This window comes from Humulus lupulus, chromosome X (assembly GCF_963169125.1).
Source record: "Humulus lupulus chromosome X, drHumLupu1.1, whole genome shotgun sequence".
NCBI lineage: Eukaryota > Viridiplantae > Streptophyta > Magnoliopsida > Rosales > Cannabaceae > Humulus > Humulus lupulus.
In genome coordinates, this window is record NC_084802.1 from 4,538,852 (window position 1) to 4,559,618 (window position 20,767).

Consider the following 20,767-nt stretch of genomic DNA (forward strand, 5'->3'; position numbering starts at 1 on the left):
TTTTTCTTTCTATTGTCAATTTGTTCGTCTTTACTTTTAACAAAACTAAAACTTAGTTGAAAGTAAAGAAAATCAATTTTTTTCGATCACATTAAACTGTAAATAACATATTGAACTTTAGTAGTTTACAAAACTGATAACAAGCCTGTGAGCCCTTAATTTTTATATATTACAAATCACACTTAGATCATTCCTTATTACAAATATTTTTCCACATTAACATTTGACTCTATAAAACAGTTCCCATCATCATTTTGTTGAGAGAACTAGTAGTGAGGCAGAGGAATATCAGCCAAATCCTCTCTATAGGGAACAGTGCAAGGCATTGTATTGGGGTCGAAGCTTTGGCCATTTTCCATTTGGGTTTGGGCAATGGGGTCGTGCTTTGCCGGTGGAATATAGGTTACGACCACATCTTTTCTGAAAGTGAGGTAGATGACAGCGATCACATAAATTGCCATTAGTGGAAATACCAAGATTCCAATGAACACATTCGCCACTTTTGGTAAAGTACTGTGAATTAGCCAACCCACGAAGGCTGTGATTAGGTAATATACGTTTATTCCTATAATTCCAAACCCTAGAATCCATGACACCACGATTATCTGCCAATGTTGCCAACCACACACACTCAGTTAGCTACATAATTAGTTAAAGTTAAGTATATATATAGAGCAATGATTTAGTCTCGTTCAAATCGGTACAGGTAAACGAACACAAAACAAAGTACATTAAATCTAAAACTTGACAAACTCTAAAACGACTATATTCTTTTATAAGGAACATTATATAGGGTTTATTTGGTAAAATTTTTGTTTTTGAATTTTTTAAATACAAAAATAAAAATATTATTTTATTTTTGTTTTTTATTTTTAAAATATAAAAATATGTTTGGTAATCATTTTTGTTTTTTGTTTTTAAAAACAAAAAATAATAAACTCGTTTGATAACTTTTATTTTTATTTTTTGTTTAACAATACGAGGTGTTGATTTGAAGAAGAAAAAAAAATTGAAAACTATTTAAAAAAAAAAATTAAAAGTGAAGAAATTTTATTTTCAAAATTTAATAAATTTTAATTAAAATTTAAAAAATAGAAAATACAATTAATATTACCGAACATGATTTTGGAGTTTGTTTTCATATTTTTAATCAAATAAATAGAAAATTGTTTTATTAATTGTTACCGAACGCTACCATAGTGTTCAACATCACGTGATGCGACATATGATATTTGGATAATTTAATATTTTTTCTTATATATATTTTATTTTAAGTTTGAATATATGTTACTTAACATTAAATTACATTAATCACCATATTTCTTATCATGTAGTGTTGATCTTAAAGTGTCTTATAACAACACTAATAAAAAATGTAACTTACGAAAATTGAGTTCTTGTAGGGTCCCATTTTGGTGGCACTGCTACTAAATTTAAGAAGTGGGATTAGAGCGAAAGGAAGCTCAAAAGAAAGAATCATCTGCAAAATTACAACAAAGGAAGAGAAGAGTTATTATACATTTTCCTTATAAAAAAATGTAGCAATTATTTTTTTACTTTTTTATTGAAAAAGATAAAAAGGGTAATTTAATTTAGAGTAATGATATGTGCACAAAAAATATGGACTTAAACATTATACACAGTGAAATGACAATTTTGTTTAATCAGACATATTTATCAAAATTGAGACCCGTTATTTTAAAAATTGTGTCACGTTATTGTGTGTAATGTTTGTATGCATATTTTGTGTATACGTATGATTACTCTTTAATTTATGAAACAAACCGAAGCAATAATAATGAGTCGGCCAGCTCCGGATGAGCCACCAATGATGGAGACGATAAGACTTGGTGTAATGGCAATGCACCTAGTCAATAAATTCCTCAACCATTTCTTCATCTTAAGGTCCAAGAAACCCTGTAAATTAAAAATTTGTTCATAAATGATACATAATAATAATTAACCAAAATTTAGTGTAATTTTTTTAATTAAAATTTTATAAAATACCTGCATGATGAATTGTCCTGCATAAGTGCCTGTAATTGCCGAGCTTTGGCCTGAGGCTAGTAGAGCAATAGCATACACAATTTTGCTTGATTTTCCCAACACATTCTGCATTATATATATATATATTTAAATTGTCTCATTAAAAACAGCTTAATACAATATTCTTCTTCCTAAGATTTATGTAACATTATATATATATATATAAAAATGTATAAATTAGTTGTGTTTAATAAAAAAAACCACCAATAAACTATCAGCATGAGGTGTGTAGATTGTGTTTTTTCCAAACCACATATTGTAATGTGATGTGTGGTTTGAAACTTTACAAATGCAATTTAATTTATATTACAAAAAAATCTTATTTTTAGTGACAATGAAAAATTTGTGACTAAAAAAATATTAACGTATATATAGTTGTTACTAAAAAGTTCATAGCTAAAAATATTAGTTGCAAAAATTATAATTTGTTATATTTTTTGTCATAATAAACTTTATTACTGAATATAATAAGTTATGGCTAAAAGCTACATAACATGACAACTTGTATCTAAATATTGTATTTTTAGTCAAATTAAATAATTTTTTGTTGTATCTTTCCTTCCTCTAGTTGATTTTTAGAATATTGATGGTTATCTTTCTTGCTTTGTGTTTTTTCAAGTAACTTATCAGCTTTTTTAGGCAGAAGTTCTTGCTCTTTAGTGACATTGAATTGGGCTCAATTGTTAGGGCTTCCTGTTAATGAAATATCTTCATATTCCCTATCTTTGGTGTTGGCTTTAAGAAACAACATTGTTTATCAGAATGAACTGTGTTATTTTACTGATATTAAAGCTCTATTGTCTAATTTTCCGTGGATATCTCTTTCTCATGTTGGTCGCAATTTTAATATTGTGGTCCATGAATTGAATAAGCATACAATTTGCATAGACAATAAGTTTTTCCGTTTGGATGAGATTCCCCTTCTAATTTCTCATATTTTTCTGATCGGACTAAAAATGACATCTAGTAAAAAAAAAAGTTGTTTTTGTAGTATGGCAAAATATATGAATTTTGTAATTAACATTATTGGTGAATTTATAATATGATAAGAATTATATTATAATTAATTAGGTAGGTAGGTAGGTAGGTACCTGGAGAAGGAAAGAGGCAGAGTTGAGAGTGAGATCAGTACATCGATTAGAATTGTCATCAGAAAGGTTAGAAGCAGAGCAAACAGTACCCGAAACAGATATCACAGCTACATTGATCAAGAATGCTACAAACAATGCAAATCCACTTTCTATCAAGAAATATCGGCATGCCTCCTGCAATTAATATATAATTAATATCATCAAATTATATATTAATTTCTTATCACAAAACTGTTTTTTTTTTTATTTAAAAAAAAAATTACATATATATATAATTATACAGAGTATGTATTTATACGTACATTGACTCCACGAACTGAATTGGGTACTTTCCTCGAGAGCACAAGAGCCGAGTGCAGAAAAAGATTGTGCCTGTTATATTTACTTATCGGTTAAATAAATTATAATCCGATTTTTTATATGAATTTATATAATTCGTAATTACAGTGATAAGTATAATATTAAATTTTGAAAAATTCTTAATAATCTAAGGTATAATAAACAAAGATTGAATTTGTTCGTGTGCCTACTTATTTTATAGGCAAGTAAAATAGATTATTTAAACTCTAATTTTAACACCAGAAATTATATATACATTACATATATTATTATAGTATTTTCTATATGAATAAGTTACAACTGAATTTTTTACATTAGAGTGTATAATATACTTATAAGTAAATCTTTACAAATTTTTAAAAGATTCAAAATAAATAAGGACGTTGAAATCAGGATCCAAACTATTTGTAACACGCGTGTTTTGTTTTGATATTTATACGTGCGTGCAACAAATTATTTGAATTTCAATTATCCAAAATTGTATAAAAATTTGTGGAGGTTTCTGTCCTACATATATGTATAAATATATTTATACGTACGGCATGATGAGAGCACCCAAAAGGGCAATGGCGTCGCCGGTGGCTCCTTGGCCAGAGAGCTTAGGAATAAACATTCCCTTGACTACGCCGGAGGCTGGTGGTTTCACGTAACCCATTTCCCCAAAGAAACAAGCTGCCATTACGAACACAAGCACTGATATCAGCAGTTCCAGCTTTCGAACCTGTCCATTCAATTAAATTTCCATTTCAATAACCCAATTTATATATATACTTATCTACAATTTTTTCATTTTAAATCGTAACAATTTGGAGTACATTAATTATTTGCTTGGCAGTCTATTCAATGATTTATTTATTTTTTTATGGAGAAGAAAGACGAGAAAGGAAACATAACTACATTTGATATAATAAATGAACAATTACAGCCAGTACCACATTTTATTTTATTTTTATATTGCACGTAATATGTATATTTTTTTATAATAAAAAAATTGTATTTTTTTTTAAATTAGAAAAACATAAAAATTAGCAAATATTGAAATAAGCTATAAAATGAAAATGTTACATATTTTGAGTGTGTGATATATTAAATAACAAAAAATTATAATGCTACTTGAAAATTAAATTTTTATTAGATTTTTGTTTTGGATATATAATTGAGATTAAATAATTAATTATACCCCATATCGTTGCAGACCAAGGAGGAGGAGAGTGCTTGAACCGGTCAGAAGAACTCCACCCCAAACTGGAATATTGAACAGTATATTCAGTGCAAAGGCTGTTCCTATCACTGCATTGCATCATACACACATAAATATTTATATATATATAATTAAATAGTAATAAATACATAAACATCTTAATAAAAAAAGCAAATATGAGTACATCTAATCATATTAATATTTCCATAAAATCTTAATTTACTTACTAACGATGCACATTATTAATTGACAACTTTCCATTAAAGGACAAAAGGAAGTATTAAAAAAATCAATATATACTTTGAAAGTAAAAAATAAAAAAATGAAGAGAGACAAATAGTGATGAATTAAAATTAAGTAATTAGTAAAAATGATTTTTTTTTTAACTTATTTTGTACTTTATCTTAATTTTGATAATTTTTTTTGTAAAATGATCTTTATTTAAAATTTGTTCGTCCAAATGTCTGATTTTTGAGCCAGCTATTTAGAGCATCCCATGTCAGTTTTTAAAAAAAAATTATCAAATTGTAACATAAATTTAAAAATAATTATTTTTTAAATATATGTATATATATTTATATATTACCTTCTGGAATGTCTGCAGCTATAACGGCAAGCTCAGCAAGCAACCATAAACAGTACTTGACAAATAATGGGTACTCAGCTTTACATAACTCTGAAAGATGCTTCCCTGTTTAAATAAAAATTAAAAATTAAACAAATATTTTTTAATTTATATAAAATTACAGATGATGATCATCTGATCACCTAATTTGTAAATTAAATATCATTGTTCTTCTAGGGTCTTAATATAATTACCTGTAGTCACGCCTAGATTAGCTGCGAGAGACTGGATTATGAGAGCAAAGATTAACCCAATGAGGATTATCCATAGTAACTGAAACCATAATACAAACCACTACTTAGAAATTCTCCTCATATAATTTTTACCACTATTATTAAATAAAGCTACTTAGTTTTTTATTACAAGTGATATAGTGAAATTTTATGCATTAATTATCCTCTCTCAATTTTAACGTACGTTCACAATTTACTAATAAAAAAAATTAGTAAAAGTAAAATTTTAAATGATTAATTTGTTTGTAGAATAGAATTATTTTGAATATTATTGGAAAAAGTTATTATATATGTACACACCTTATTAATAAATAATTATTAGTAAAAAAATAAAATTTTGTAATAGTACGTACGTAATTTGTAGAAAATAAATATTTTGAATATTATTTGACTATGATTTTAATTTTGTATATATATAAATATATATAAAAATCAATATTTATGTTCATTCAAAGTACCTCGTATCCATGGTTAGCTCCAGCTTGGAGATCAGTTTCCACTGTGATACAAAACCAGAATCAATTATGTCAAATATCAAAACACAAAAGAAAAGATCTATACATATATATGTATATATATATATATATATATAGAGAGAGAGAGAGAGAGAGGGAGTTACATACAGTTTCCAGGGTCAAGATAAGCCAAAGAGACGAGAAAACCAGGGCCAACATGAGCCAGAAATTTTTTCCAGCCAGGTTTCTGAACAAGTGTACATATTAAGACAATATTTATGAACAAGTGTATATTATTATATATATATATAGCCAAATAAAATTAAAAGCAGAGAGAGAGAGAGAGAGTGGAGACTACGTACCTTATCATCATTGTCATGATCAGTGGTGGTGGCGGTGATGATCATGGGCGGCGTTCCGTCGACGTTGATGGCGGCGATACGGTTGCTGCCGCCAGTCCCTCGCTGTAGCTGCTGTTCTTGCATGCTTCCCATACTTTCTATCTTTCTCTCTCTCTCTCTTAACTTGTTTTCACTCTCAACCACTTTCTGAAGAGAGATCAGAGAGTTGGAGCCTTATATATATTTAGTACACAGATTGTATAACTGAGTTTGTAACTGTCATAAGTTTATATATATATATATATACACACATATACATGTACAGATATTGAATAATAGTCTTCTCAAATGGGCGGCCCTCTAATTGCCTCTTTCCTACTGCCATAAACGGCTTGCCATTTGCCATATTTTATTTTGTGTTTTTTTTTAAAAAAAAAAAACAAAAAACAAAATAGTCTTTCTTTTGTTCCTATGTTGCTAATTTATTTTTTTATTAGTTTAAATATCACTGAAGTGGGACCTTTAAAATCCCTTTTATTAAGTCAGTTTTGATCTTTGAAAGGTGAGTAGTACTGTAGTATCACTAGTGAAGTAGTAGTGTGACTAATTGTTTTAGGAAAAAAAATGATAATAATAACCAAATTAATTAATGTGCTGATATCAAATCAAATATTATATATTTTTGTTCATAATAATTTAAAAAAAAAATCTCAACTCTTCTTCTTCCTTTACTTACGGAACTTCATTAAGCATGTGACAACAAATACCCTACTATTTTAATAGGGTTTACTATACTATAATATATAACATGTTTCATGCCATTTTCGTCATAGCTAACAAGACTAGATGGTTCATGCCTTTATATTTTTTTATACCTATATATATATATATAAAAACCCACATCATCAACTAGTCCTTTGTAATTGTATGTATTAACTAAGTAATTAATTGTTGGTAGCTTAATATTATATGATAATTGAAACTGACAATAATATATAAGATAAAATAGTATTCAAACGCATTTGTTTTGGAAAGTTCTTTATTACCAGATAAATTATCGGTCTAGGGATAATAAAAGCAAATAATTGAAAATCTTAGTGTTCAATTATTAAAAAACATATATAAAAAACAAAACTAGAAGTATATAATTAATTTGAAAAAAAAAAATTATGTATTGAAATATCGATTTGTTACACGTATATATATCTGTATACTAAATTTGATTGATCAGTTGAAGAGGCTTCAAAACTTCAATAGTGAGGTGATGAAAGCCCTTTTTTATTTGGTTTTCTAGGTGATGATCTCCAAAATTTGACACATTATATACTAACATACATAGATCGAAATTACTTTTCTTTTTTTCTTAATTTGGCTTAGCTTTCTAAAAACAAGTATAGTGATGATGACAGGTGGCTTAGTCGGTTCATGTGGTGGTGGATGGGCCCATTTGTGGGCAAATGTAAGTCAGTTCTGTCAAGCAAGGAATGTTTTGGCTGTGTGTTGTTAGTTTGCCATTTCTCAACGAGTGTTACTATTTGGCACCTTAAGGTGCTCAATACCACACGAGATGATACCTTATGGTTGGTTAACAATTCCTTATAATACTTATTAAATTCAAATGTATGAAACCCAATATTAGATTGCACCAATAACGGTATAACACCTACTTATAGTGTTTGGTACCAGTGGTGCCCCTTAGCATTTCTCTTTCTCAACAATGACGGTCTCTGTCAATTTATACTTTGCTGTAAGAATCACCTGCGTTGATGGCTTCTAGAGTTGTAAGTGATGCTAATGGTCGTGTTGTGCTAAGATCAATGGTGAGTTTTTTTTAACAGTCTTATTGATATTTGATTAGACCTTTCTAGTGTAGTATTCGCTGGATAATGGGTAGCATATGTAGTGTGGTATTAGTCTCAATAATGAGTAGTATAATATGTCTAACGCCACATGATGCGACACAATATGATGCGACACACAATATTCACACCAATAATCAAATGCTATATCATGTAATGTTAGATACATTAAGTGCCATATAGCAACCATCTATCAATCAATATCCACACCATTATGAACTAATGGATATTGGTGCCAAAAAAACTTGAGCTTTGTCCCAATACAAAGGAAGGAGCTGAAGTTGAAAGATATTGAGCTTGTCAGAGAAGGTGACCATCTTGTGCTTGGTAATGTTGATAGCCAATTGAGAGAAAACTGAGAAAATTTTGGCTGTCTTTCAAAATTTTCAAGTGTAATACAATATGATTAATGTGCATAGCATAGATGGGTTGAGAGACAAGTGGCATATCTACTGAAGGAGAGAAGCACCCAAATTGCCCTTATTCAAATTGGACTGAACACAGATAATGTGCATAGATAATCAAAGGAATGAACACATTCCCTCACAAGCTTACAAACATCAGAAGAAAACCCAAAAAAAAGTTCACACATTTAACAAAAAATGCCAATCAACACCATCATAGGAAAAAATCACCATAATGTTATCATTCTTAGTTTTCTTACTCAAAGAATGGACCAATTCCTGAGCCAAATTATTTTCCTCAGAAGCAATGCACTGAATCAGAGGGGCAAGAGATCCACCTACTCAACAATAGAAGAATTAGAAAGAAAATCATTAAAAAAAAATACTCAAGCATGCAAAAAGATGTAATGATAATATAATACTGAAGATTGATCAAAGAAAAAAATAATAATAGAATGAGATCAATTTACTAGAAAGAGAGCTCTCCTGGCTCAGATCGAAGGCAGGCTTTAATGCATGTTCTCTACTTTCATCCCCTTATGTTTGATTAAAAGTAATCCAAGTAGTTTTGAACTAGGAATTATCATGGTTCCACACAAAGATTGCCTACAAAAACAACTTTTACAACATATAAGAGCAACTCTATACACTTAGTGTTACAATGCTCTTATGGAGAAAGAAATAAGACTCTGCCTATTTATAGTAGTCCTCAGTGGAACGGTTAGTTAGATAATACTACTACTTAATCATGATCGAATTAATTTTCAGTATTAATCACAAGTGTTACTTGGAGCAAGTTTTGCATTAGCATATCTATATATTACTAATAAAAAGTTCAACAAGACCACTCTGATTATTACCTGATGATGCAATTAAGTTAGTTTTAATTCATAAAATCGCATCTACATTGTCTTAAAACAAATATTTAATGAAAACCTCAATTTAAAACCAAGCAAAAAGTACGCATACAAAGAAAATGGGCATTTAGCTGAATGCATGGAATTTAGTTGTAGCAATTAGTCTTGAAGTAAATAAACAACAAAACTCAGATCGAGGAAAACAAGGCGTTTCGGAAGAAGCTACCTTTGCTTTCTTAGAAGACGACATAGGAGCATTGGGTGCACACTCGTTAGGCCTTTTCTTGACCACTTCTGGCTGCAAAATTTAATTTAAGCACTGTTGTGAATATAATCAACACTAGAATGACAGCAAAATGAAACCAAAAAACAAGACAATCAACATACTTGGTTTAACCACTATCAATGGCTTAGTCCATGGGAACAGCCTTTAAGCTTCTTTATTCAACAACAAAAAAAAAAGAGTAGAGTAGAGTACAAGAACAGATATAAACACCAATACACCAGAGGAGACTTGCTCCTATTACAAACCAGAAGAATTGAGATGTTGAAGACAAAAGTTCAGTAACAAACTGAACCCAATTACTTAGTAATCTCTCAAAAGAGTTTCTCTCTGAATTTCTCGAATCAACCGAATGCCTTAAGACCACCTATATATAGCTAGCATCAAGAGGCAGCAAAAGGGCAGTAACGAACTAAACGGTCATTTGACTTGAGAAGAGAGTGAGTGGCTGTCATGTATACAGGGCTGAACTTAAGTGACTTAACCAATCTTAACAAGCACAATGCGAATATAGAAACTAAAGTATAGTTGCAGCTTTGTCCAAACTGAATCCAGATGAAATTTTCTCCACCACCACCTTTACACTCTCTTACATGGCTTCACGATTCTTCATCAAGATACTTTTAACTTTTCACACTCCCTCTTTTTAAACGTTTATTCAACCATCCAGACAAAAGTTGTGATTCAAATTTTATAATTTTTTTTTAAAAAACAATGAGAAAAGAAAAGAAAGTTAATAAAAAAGAAAAATAAAGAGCTAGAAACAATATTCCTTGTTAGGTGTTTTGCAAAGCAAAAATAGTAACTATTTGTTTCTAACTCTTTCATTTTTTTTAAAAAAATTTAATCAAAGATTTTTCCTGGAAAGTTGAAGAAGTGTGATGAGGAAGAATTATGAAGCGGTGCAAGAAAAAGTTAAGGCGATGATATCAGTACCTGGTCCAAGAGGATGACATTGGCTCTGAGACACAGCCCATACTCCTACTTACAAGGTACAATAAACACACAAAGACACATTGTTTTAATCTACAAAATCATATGATCATATAGAACAAGAATCTATAAAAATGGGAATTGAAAAAGAAAAAAAAAACTAACAGTGCAAGGAAACGAAAAATTGTCACAACTAATCCCTCTCCAACAAATCCCTAAACGACTTCTTAAGCTCCAGAAGTGTTGTTCTTTGATCATTTAAACACAACCATAAATTTTAGCTATAAAACCAGACATGACAAACCTAGCTACTGATGATGAACAGGTTATAGAAGGTAGGTGAGTTCAAAATTCAGGAAAGTTCAAGAAAACAACTTTGAGAGCTACATTTCACAATGTGCTTAGTTCAAAACAAGAGAAGCTATTAGAAATCTTAAAACTATACCATCTCTCTCGGATTACATTTTTTTCATGCTTTTTCCCGAGAAACAAACAGAGCAAAAGCCACAAAAATCATACGAAAACAACAAAAACACCAAATGCAACAACTCACCGTCATCAGAATCCACTGTACCAAAGACCACACAAACGAGAAAAGCCAAAAAGAACAATCACAACACGAAATGCCATAACTTCCCACCAATTAAAAAGCTCCTCCAAAACCTCATTAACAATGACGGTTTCACTTCTTCGAAACAGAGAAGAATTAAAAAAAAAAAAAAAAAAGCAGACCTTCCTCCTCCTCCTCCTAAACTAGCTGACTATTACTATTTGTTTATTTATTATTATTTATTTTTTAAAAACGACACTAAATTTTAAAGCAAGTTAACTTTTCACAAACTTCTCAAAGATACAAAAAATTTAAACTCCTATATTCTCTCAACCTCAATAAAATTTCCAAATGAGGTTATTTACCTCAACAAAATCCAAAGTGAGCTCATTCACCTCAAAATATCAAACAAATTAACTCTTCACAAAGTTATCAAAGATACGGAAATCTTTGAACTACAGAATTTTTATTATCTTTCAAAACAACAAATAATTTTTACTAACTTTCAAAACAACAAATAATTCCATGACATGGTCATCTACTAGAATTTCTTCAATATCTAAAATCACCATAAATTCCATAAATAGTCGTTCACCAGAATTCTTGCACTTTTTATCCAAAAATATCTATTCAGGACTACAAATAACTCCATCCTTCACAAAGAAAAGTATTAGGAAGTTCAGTCAGTCAATTGCATGTATATCAGAGTTATATCTACACGAAACATTATTATATACAAATAAAACTCCTACCATTTTAATTTGAGGTAGAGTTTCATCATTTCTAGCATATACATAATCTCAGACTTAAGAAACCATTGATGTTACCAGTCAATGGCTTCTCCAATTACTACAAGGGATGATTCTCAGTCGGGTCTTGATTTGGGCAAATAAACTCTACAGCTGAGACTACAACAGTCTCTTGATCACTTGGTTGTGTACCATTTGGGTCCGGAGAAGACGAACCTTGCTCCCAAAACACAAAGCTTGAATTTGTATGGACTGAGAACCCTGAAGGACTAGGCGGGCAGTTGGTGTTCGGCGATGACAAGTCAATGACGCTTCTTTCTCCAGCTTCATAGTTTCTAAAAGTATGCGAGCTGAGGTCCTTTTCGTCAAATGTTCTAAAAATGGCCACAATTCTCCTCCAAACTGATGGTTCTGCATCAGAGTTCATCAAGAGATGCCCTTGCTCATAGAGGAACATGGCAGCGTATATGACAAGTGCAAACGATGAAGCCAAACCTGCGATGAGGAAGAGTCCCCAAAAGCTTTCCAGCCCAAGACTGTTGGATGAGAACTTGTTGTTGGGGTCTACACAGTTGGTATCTTTCTTGAACCACAATTCTTCTATAGCCTTCATCTTCTTTCCTTCAGTCACTTTCAATATTGCCCTCGAAATATCTGGAACAAGAGGCGAGCCTTTCGGAAAAGCCTGGGATAGACATGTTGAGAATAATCATATATGAGTTTATATAAGAGACAAATGAATACATATGCTGGTAATAGAGAAATATAGGTCTTACAAAAGCAAAGCCGTCAGCTTTGAATGTTGGTTCAACCATGGTAAACTTGGAGCAATATTTTGCCAGAAAAAGTTTTATGTAAGGTGTTTCATCAAAAGCAGCAGCAATCCCATTGTTTTTACTCCCATTTATAAAGAGTTGGTATAACTCTTCTGGAGTGTCATAGATCACAAATTGGTGATCTTCAAACCCCATTTGTTTCAGTATTCCTTCTATAAAAGTACCCTGTTGAAAGCCAACTTTCTCCTTGTTCTTCAGGAGCTGGTTCACATCGGTAATGGTTGGTTGGAGCTGTTGGACTGTTAAACGAGAGGTCAAACTAGCTGTGTAACTTTGGGTGAGTATGAGTACTACAAAGCACCATATGATCACTACAAACCTTGCCAAGTTACTCACAACGCTTTCCTCTGTAAATTTATTATAAAAACAAAGCACAACAAAAAGAACATGTTAAGTCCTTTGTAAAAGAAAAGGTTATGTTTTCAACTTGTTCAAACAATCACAAGGAACTTACTATGTGCAAAAACCATGGTTGAAAAAGAGTACCAAAAGCTTGTTCCTATTTGATGATATGGAGGGCCACGAAAGTCCTCATTTATTCGGTGTTCAAGAACCCATACTACAAACCCAACAAAAATGAAAAAACAACCACTTGTTACCCAAAGATCCCAAGTCAAAGGCTTCAAGAATGCCCAAGCATTGTCACTTCTATCATCCTTGATTGGTACTATCATGTACACACTAGACTCGGTATAAGGCATTGTAAAGTCCACGTACAAGGACCTATTTGCTCTAATGGTTATGTCCCCAACTGCAGCATCCATTTTCTGTCAAATATGAGCCATTAAAATGCTGAGTAGAAACACTCCAAAAGGCAACAAAAGTAAGAACATTTATTTTAGAAAAAGCAATGTTTAAGGACAATTCTCAAAGAAGAAAACTCACTCTCTAGACAAGTCTCTATGTTTCTCACTAAGAATGATTTCAGGTTTAAAAACACATCCAACACGAGAATAAGAACATTTATTCTCCTTGTATGACAAAAAAAAAGTGTTTTTAAGTAAGGTCAACAGACTTTATGAAAGAAGAAAACTGTTAAGTAAATCAACATCTAACAAACAAAAAAAAAGGCAACAAAAGTTTAAAGCTTTTACCCCATCAAACACTTGGTAGACAAGGTCATTGTAAGTGCCAGCACTACTGCCATTGGCATAGGCAAAGGGAACATACTCGAAAGAAACAGAATAAGGCAGTGCCCACAAAACAGCCTCAAAAACATCGATACTGTATCCTGAAACGGTGTCGTTTGAGAAAGGAAAAGACACATTCACAAACTCCTTAAATCCATCTTTCACCGGGACCCCAATTCGCAACGTCTTCCCATTTGCCGGGATCTGCCACCCCTTAGGAGCTGAGGTAGAGTTACCAGGCCATATTATAGGCGCCAAACTGGTATTCAAGGCAGAGTATTTGGTCTTATCTCCCGAACCCAACGTTCTCTCGAGTCCATTCTCAAGCGTCCAAAACCCAACCTTTCTTTCCCCACTTCCATTCACGTTAATGATCTCAAAAGTAGAAGTTTGTAGCTGCCCATTAACGAGTTTAAACTCACCCGAAAGCCCTTTAAACCTCATCTTCGATAACGCTTGAACAAGCTCCGGACCAGTCCGAGACACCCCAAACGATCCCAAATCAGTAGAGTTATTATCACTCGAAACATTCACCATTTTGAAGCTGAAGTTCGATGCCTTCCCAATCTCCTCAACAGCCTTGGCCAATCCAAAAACGGCGTCGTAAGCCCAAAGCCCGAAAGTCACCATAGGAGGGTTAACAATGGTGGGATTTTCACGTTGAAATTTGGTTCTCCACCGAGCCGTAAAACTCTGAAGCTTGTTCGTTTTAGGGACATGGGTTTTCAACCCCAAAAGTCCTTGCATCGAATGGAGAACAGTTGAATTAGCTGAGCCCAGAAAATCAGCAACCCCATCAGTCATTATCCATACGTAACCATTACCCATCATACCAATCTTCTCAGCCATGGCAAAGATTCGATACGCGAGATCCGGCAACATATGAAGGACGAAGACCCTTGTCTGCATTGTCATGAGCTTTTAGAGCTCGGCTGAAATGTGGTCGTCTGTGGCGGTCGGAGGGATCACACTCCGGTACGGTACTTGGGCATCGACGTCTTGTAAAGCGTCGGTCAAGTAAGGAATGATTCCCTCGCCGTACTCGTTGTCGACGTAGATGGGCACTGCTTCTCTCCATCCGAAAGCTTTGACGACGGCAGCTATGGCTTCCACCTGAGACGAATCGTTTGCGGCTACTCGGAAGAAGTATGGGCTTCGGAGAGAAGTGAGAGATGGGCTTTTTGCGGAGAATGTTATGATGGGCACTTGGGCTTTGTCACCGAGTTCGACCACGAAGTGGGCCTGCATTGATGTTTCTGGGCCTAGAATGGCTTCGACTTTAACATTTTTTATTAGATCCAAAGCTGTTTCAATAAAAAAAATGGAGAAAAAAATTAAGATTAAAAATTTAAAATTTAACATATATATATAAATATATATTTAACATGCATATTTATTTCTTCAATTAAATGTCATTACATTGTTGCAATTTTAATGAAATCAAAAACAAAAAAGTTTCAATAGAAATACAGAAATTAGTGAAAATAACATTTTTTTAAGTAGTTTTTACTCTTGCCTACTTTTGATAATTTTTTACAAAATGACATCTGTCTAAAATTCGACCAGTTGTCTAAATTTTTCGACCAGCTATCTAAAATTTTCAACCGGCTATTTAAATTTTTCGACCATCTGTCTAAATTTTCGACTAACTGAATAAAATAATAAAATGTCATTTTGCAAAGAATTATTAAAACTAGATTAAAGTACAAAATAATTTTAAAAAATAAGTCATTTTGACAAGAGGCGAAATATGATATGATAACAAGAATGTATCTTATAAGATCCAAAGCTGTTTCGAGGAAAAAAAAGATTAAGAATTTAATAAATTGCAATGGCTGCTTTTTAAAATATTTTTGTCAATATTTGGATAAGTTTTTTTTAAAATTAATTCATATAAGAAAGCATATATTCACCTACTTGATCTCTATAAGAAATATATTTCCTAATAATATATTTCAAATCTTATTCTTGTCCTAAGCAAAATTATTATAACTGTTTTTCTTATTATTTTAAATATTCATTTTTCATCATTCCATTTTTATATTATTGTGCTATAATATACCATTTTTCTCTCAAATAAATTTATTCACTTATGACATGATATTTTTATAATAACAAACTAATCTTAAAAAATATTCTTCCTATTTACATGAGAAGAATTTTTAATTGCACAAGTTATAGACACACTAACATTTTGTTTGGACTTGAATTTAAAAGAGAAAATATAAATTTCAAATTTTTGTTAAGAAAAAGGTAGAATATGTTTTTAGAGAAATTATTGAGGGAAATTTATTAATTTAGACTATTTATAATTTATTTAAAAGAAAAAATATTAAAAATGTCTCTAAGTTTTAGAAAAATATTTTTGCTTATCTATTTTCTAATATTTTTTTTGACAAAAAATTTCTTTGATAAAATTTGAATTTCAAACAAAAGCCTGAATTATTTTTTGTTTTAAAAAATTATTTTTTAAGATATTAAATTATGTAGTTACTGTTCAAACAATATCTGAAAAGCTTTACATATTAATTTACAGTCTAACATGTAATTTTTTTTTTCAAGTAAGTCATTGAAATTATTTGTTTTCATCAAATTCACCAAAGATACTGCGAGATATATTAAAAACTAAAAATAATTGATACACATATACTTCTGTATTAATTTATTTTTAAATATTATTGAATTTTATATATGTCATATAATAATGTAAATATATATTTATATCAACTTAATTAGATAATATATGTGTAGATATTATTAATATACATATTTATATATACTATAGAATTATTCTATTATATATATATTTAAAAAACAAATAATAAATTTATTTTTATTAAAATTATAAATAATATTTACAATTTTAAAACTACATACATAATTTGCATTTTACTTCTTCCTAGTATATATATATAAATATAATATTTAGAAGGATTCAAACTTCATCCTCTTACCATTTAAAAAAAAAATGACACGTACAGGTGGACTTAATTCAGGACTATATATTATATATTCTAGAAAATCGATACATTTATGGCGAATCATTAAAACACACAACATTTTCAGAAAAGGAATATAAAAATACAATTATATATATATGAGTTGGAATGTTTATATTATTGAGAAGTCAAAGTCAAATTAAGATGGTATTGTTGTAACCGCGTGGCCAAGTTAAGTAGGACAGATCGATTCTTATTCCAACGTGGAATATCATTGTATGAAGTCCATATTATTATTAGTCCAATACTTCCAATTTTACGGCTAAGCATGAGACTAACTATGACCATAAATTAATTATTACTTCTAATAAATTTTGATTTATATATTTATAAATATATACGAGAAAAGACTTTTAATACTTGGATATTTATGTACGATATATATATATATATATAAATATTTATAGCTTGAGAGAGTTGACAAAACAAGCTATGTAATCTTATTAAAAACAACAAAGGGAAAAAATACAATAGTAAAAAAATAATAATAACTAAGGCCATCTCCAATCCCACGGGATTACGGCCATATATGCCCTGGAGAGCACAAATCCATCTCCAACCCAACTCCAAAAATGCCTCCATTTAGCCGTTGATGAACAGTGACACTGTATATATACCGTGTACTGTTCACACGGCAAATTTTTTTTTTTTTCGAATATAAATATATTTATATCTTTTATATATATATAAACATATGAGTATTATTTGAGTCTATATTTTATGTTGGGTTTTTTAAATTATAAATACACATAATTTAATTTTTTAAATAAAATTTCAAATATTTCATAATTAATTTTTTATATAATTTATTTTAATTTGTGTGAAAATTCTTGCTCTACACTATAAGAAAATAAAATTAACATTGAAATTGATTAAATATACAAAAGATAATTAAAATATTACAAACTTACCTTCTAATATTAAAATAAAATAAAATAATATAATAATAAAAAGAATATTCTATTTTATTAAAAAATAATATAATAAAATAATATATTTTTTGTTGTAACTTTTGGTATTGTAGTTGGAATGGAAAAAAATATGGTACTAAGATTCTTTAATTTTGGTGTTGATGCAACACCATAATATAGTAATGAGTTGGAGATGCTCTTAAGTAAACATTTTAATTATATATTTACGTAGATGCGTATATGTATGTATAATGTATATACATAATTGTTTATATTTTAAACATTTTATTCATTATACATAGAGATAATAATTGCATATTTTTCAGTTTTGATATCATTAATTATTTACCATATTCCACATATGCTTCTAGAATTTATATAGTTATGTCTTTGAACCAACCTCTACTCTCACATATACACAAACACCCATATTTATACATGTATATCTTCGAAAATAGGTATAATATATATGCTAGGTTAATTTTTTTTCGTCAATATGCAATGACAGTATATACCATATATATATATTTATACGTATAAACCGCTATATACAGTTTATCAGATAGAACAAGACACAGACAATTTAATTAGATAGAACAGAATCAAATGCTTTAACTCAGTCGAAAGATTTGATGGTATTAGACAAAAAGGGTATTGAGGAGAGAGAAGTGAGTGACCTGAAGCAGCAGCTTCAACGACGTCGGATTTGGAGTTCCTCGTGTGGAGAAGAAGCCTGGTTGTGAAGCCAGGATTGGAAGTGTAGAAATCAGAAAGAGCCATGTTGATGCAGCTCAGCCCCATCTTACCAAAATCAGTCTCCAAGTTCAGAATCACTCCAACTTTCACTGCTATTATTTTCCCACCATTACTACTATTCTGGGCCAACAACATACTCGGAAAATTACAAAGCAAGAAGAACAAAGGCACACAAAAAACGACAATCTCTGGGATGTCGTTCTTCCTCATCATCTTCTTTGTTTGTTTGTTTGAGTTTTTGATGAGTACTTGAAAAAAAAAAACTAGGTTTTGGTTTGATTGGGAAATGAGAATCAGACAACTCTAAACTTATTCATACATATATATATTGCTTATATTTCTAGTAATAATATTAATTATTTCTGAAAATTCTATAGGCTGCCATGTTTGATATATATAATATTTAGTGCTGACACTATTATTGTCCTCTAATACGCGACCCAGACTTGTTATATATATATATTATATTATATTATAATTATTTGTATATGTATTTATGAGTTTTGATCGTTTACCTTGACCAAATCAAAGTAACAATTTGTTTATATATGTATCGATTGGGATATATATCCCATTTTCTTATCCGATCAACTAAAGAGACAGTAAGGACCTGGACCATATATACATGTGCTCCTTATCACTACGACCTGTATGTATTTTTGGTATTTAACTTTTTTCCATTACTGTGTATAATATTGTTACAGGAGATCATCCATACATTTTTTAAAAATTCTCAATAATTTTCGACGACGAAATCAAAATTCTAAAAATTTTATTGCACGCATACTTGTTTCAATAATATGTATGTATAATAAATTATTTAAATCGTGATTTCAACATTTTAAATTATTTAGAATCTACATTATACACCGTTACGTAAAAAGATTGAGATAGTAGATAGTCACTAACCAAAAATGATATATATATATATATATGCCCACCATGCAGATTTAGGCCGAAGTCAAACAGTTTATTTTTTTAATCTAGTTTTTAATATATAAAATCATAGGTTACATATTAGTCAATTATTTTTATTTGTTAATGTAATATGAATTATGTATATAAGAGTTACGGATGTATGTAGATGTATCAAAATGGGACAAACATGGTACATTTATACTAACAAAACAAAGATACGATATATAATGTCTTATTAATAAATATATATATTCAAACAAAAAAAAAACATTTTAATTATTATTATATAAGTAAAAAAAATACCTTTATTAGAGCCGAGGCTATTATAGTAAAAATACAACAAGTCTCTCTTATGTTCAACTTCCAACTATTTCAGCACGTGTTAGTTAAGTAGCTAATCATTACACAAATTTGAATAATAAGGCAAATAATTAACAAGTTAAAAGAAGTAGACAACACAAAACAAATATTTAAATATCAACTAATAGTAGAGACCAAAACGAAAATCCAAAATTAAAACCGTTAGATTTAAAATAATAATAATAATAAGGTTGAGAATAGATCCAATTGTACACTACTTGGTCTTTCTTCATTTTTTTCTTTGTTGATTTCCCAAGATTAAACCATCTATTATCTCTTATTATTTGGTCTTTCTTCTTTGTAGATTTCCCAAAATTCAACAATCTATTTTCTATTATTAGTATAATATTATAATTTTTTTTTTACAGGGAGAGCAAAATGTTTGTGAACTATTCTCCATCTTATCAATAAGCAATAATTTTAATGAGTTGTACTCAATACAAAAAAAAAAAAAAAAAACCATAAGAATTCCATTCATGGTATTGGTTCACTAATAACTTAAAATTAAGAAAACAAATGATAATAAAGCCCCTTAATAAATTAAAACTAATAATATTTGCCCTCCAAATAATATTTTCTGGTTATGTCGCTGAGAATTAGTTATTCTATTATAATGCACAAATCAATAAAATTCTTGCACAAAGAAGTTATATTTTCCAAAATTATACCTATCGACGAGTATTACAACTTTCTTGTTTATAATATTACAAACTCGAAGACGCCCATCTTCATAATAAGCGAGTGATATATGCTTGTATATCAGCAAACCCTAACACACCGCCAAAGTTTCTGTTACATGAGATTCAAAAGTCAAACTGAGAATGATAATAAATTTCCGCGCGCAGGGTGTCATTTTAACCAAATGCAAATAAGACAACACAATTTTTTTTG

At 30.1% G+C, this 20,767-nt stretch overlaps 1 protein-coding gene and 1 pseudogene across 1 annotated transcript; both read right to left on the minus strand.

The window, feature by feature from the left end:
* Window positions 1–266: 266 nt before the first annotated feature.
* Window positions 267–6,484, minus strand: LOC133804623 (metal transporter Nramp6.1-like). The gene is made up of 13 exons (XM_062242770.1): window positions 6,353–6,484; window positions 6,159–6,237; window positions 5,994–6,034; window positions 5,497–5,575; window positions 5,264–5,368; window positions 4,657–4,766; window positions 4,016–4,197; window positions 3,440–3,509; window positions 3,138–3,311; window positions 2,008–2,112; window positions 1,786–1,917; window positions 1,385–1,480; window positions 267–605 (listed from the first exon to the last, which is right to left on the minus strand). Exons 1-13 carry the CDS (start codon window positions 6,482–6,484, stop codon window positions 267–269), a joined length of 1,644 nt encoding a protein of 547 aa, XP_062098754.1.
* Window positions 6,485–11,885: 5,401 nt separating this feature from the next.
* Window positions 11,886–18,815, minus strand: LOC133804285 (glutamate receptor 2.7-like; annotated as a pseudogene).
* Window positions 18,816–20,767: the final 1,952 nt, after the last annotated feature.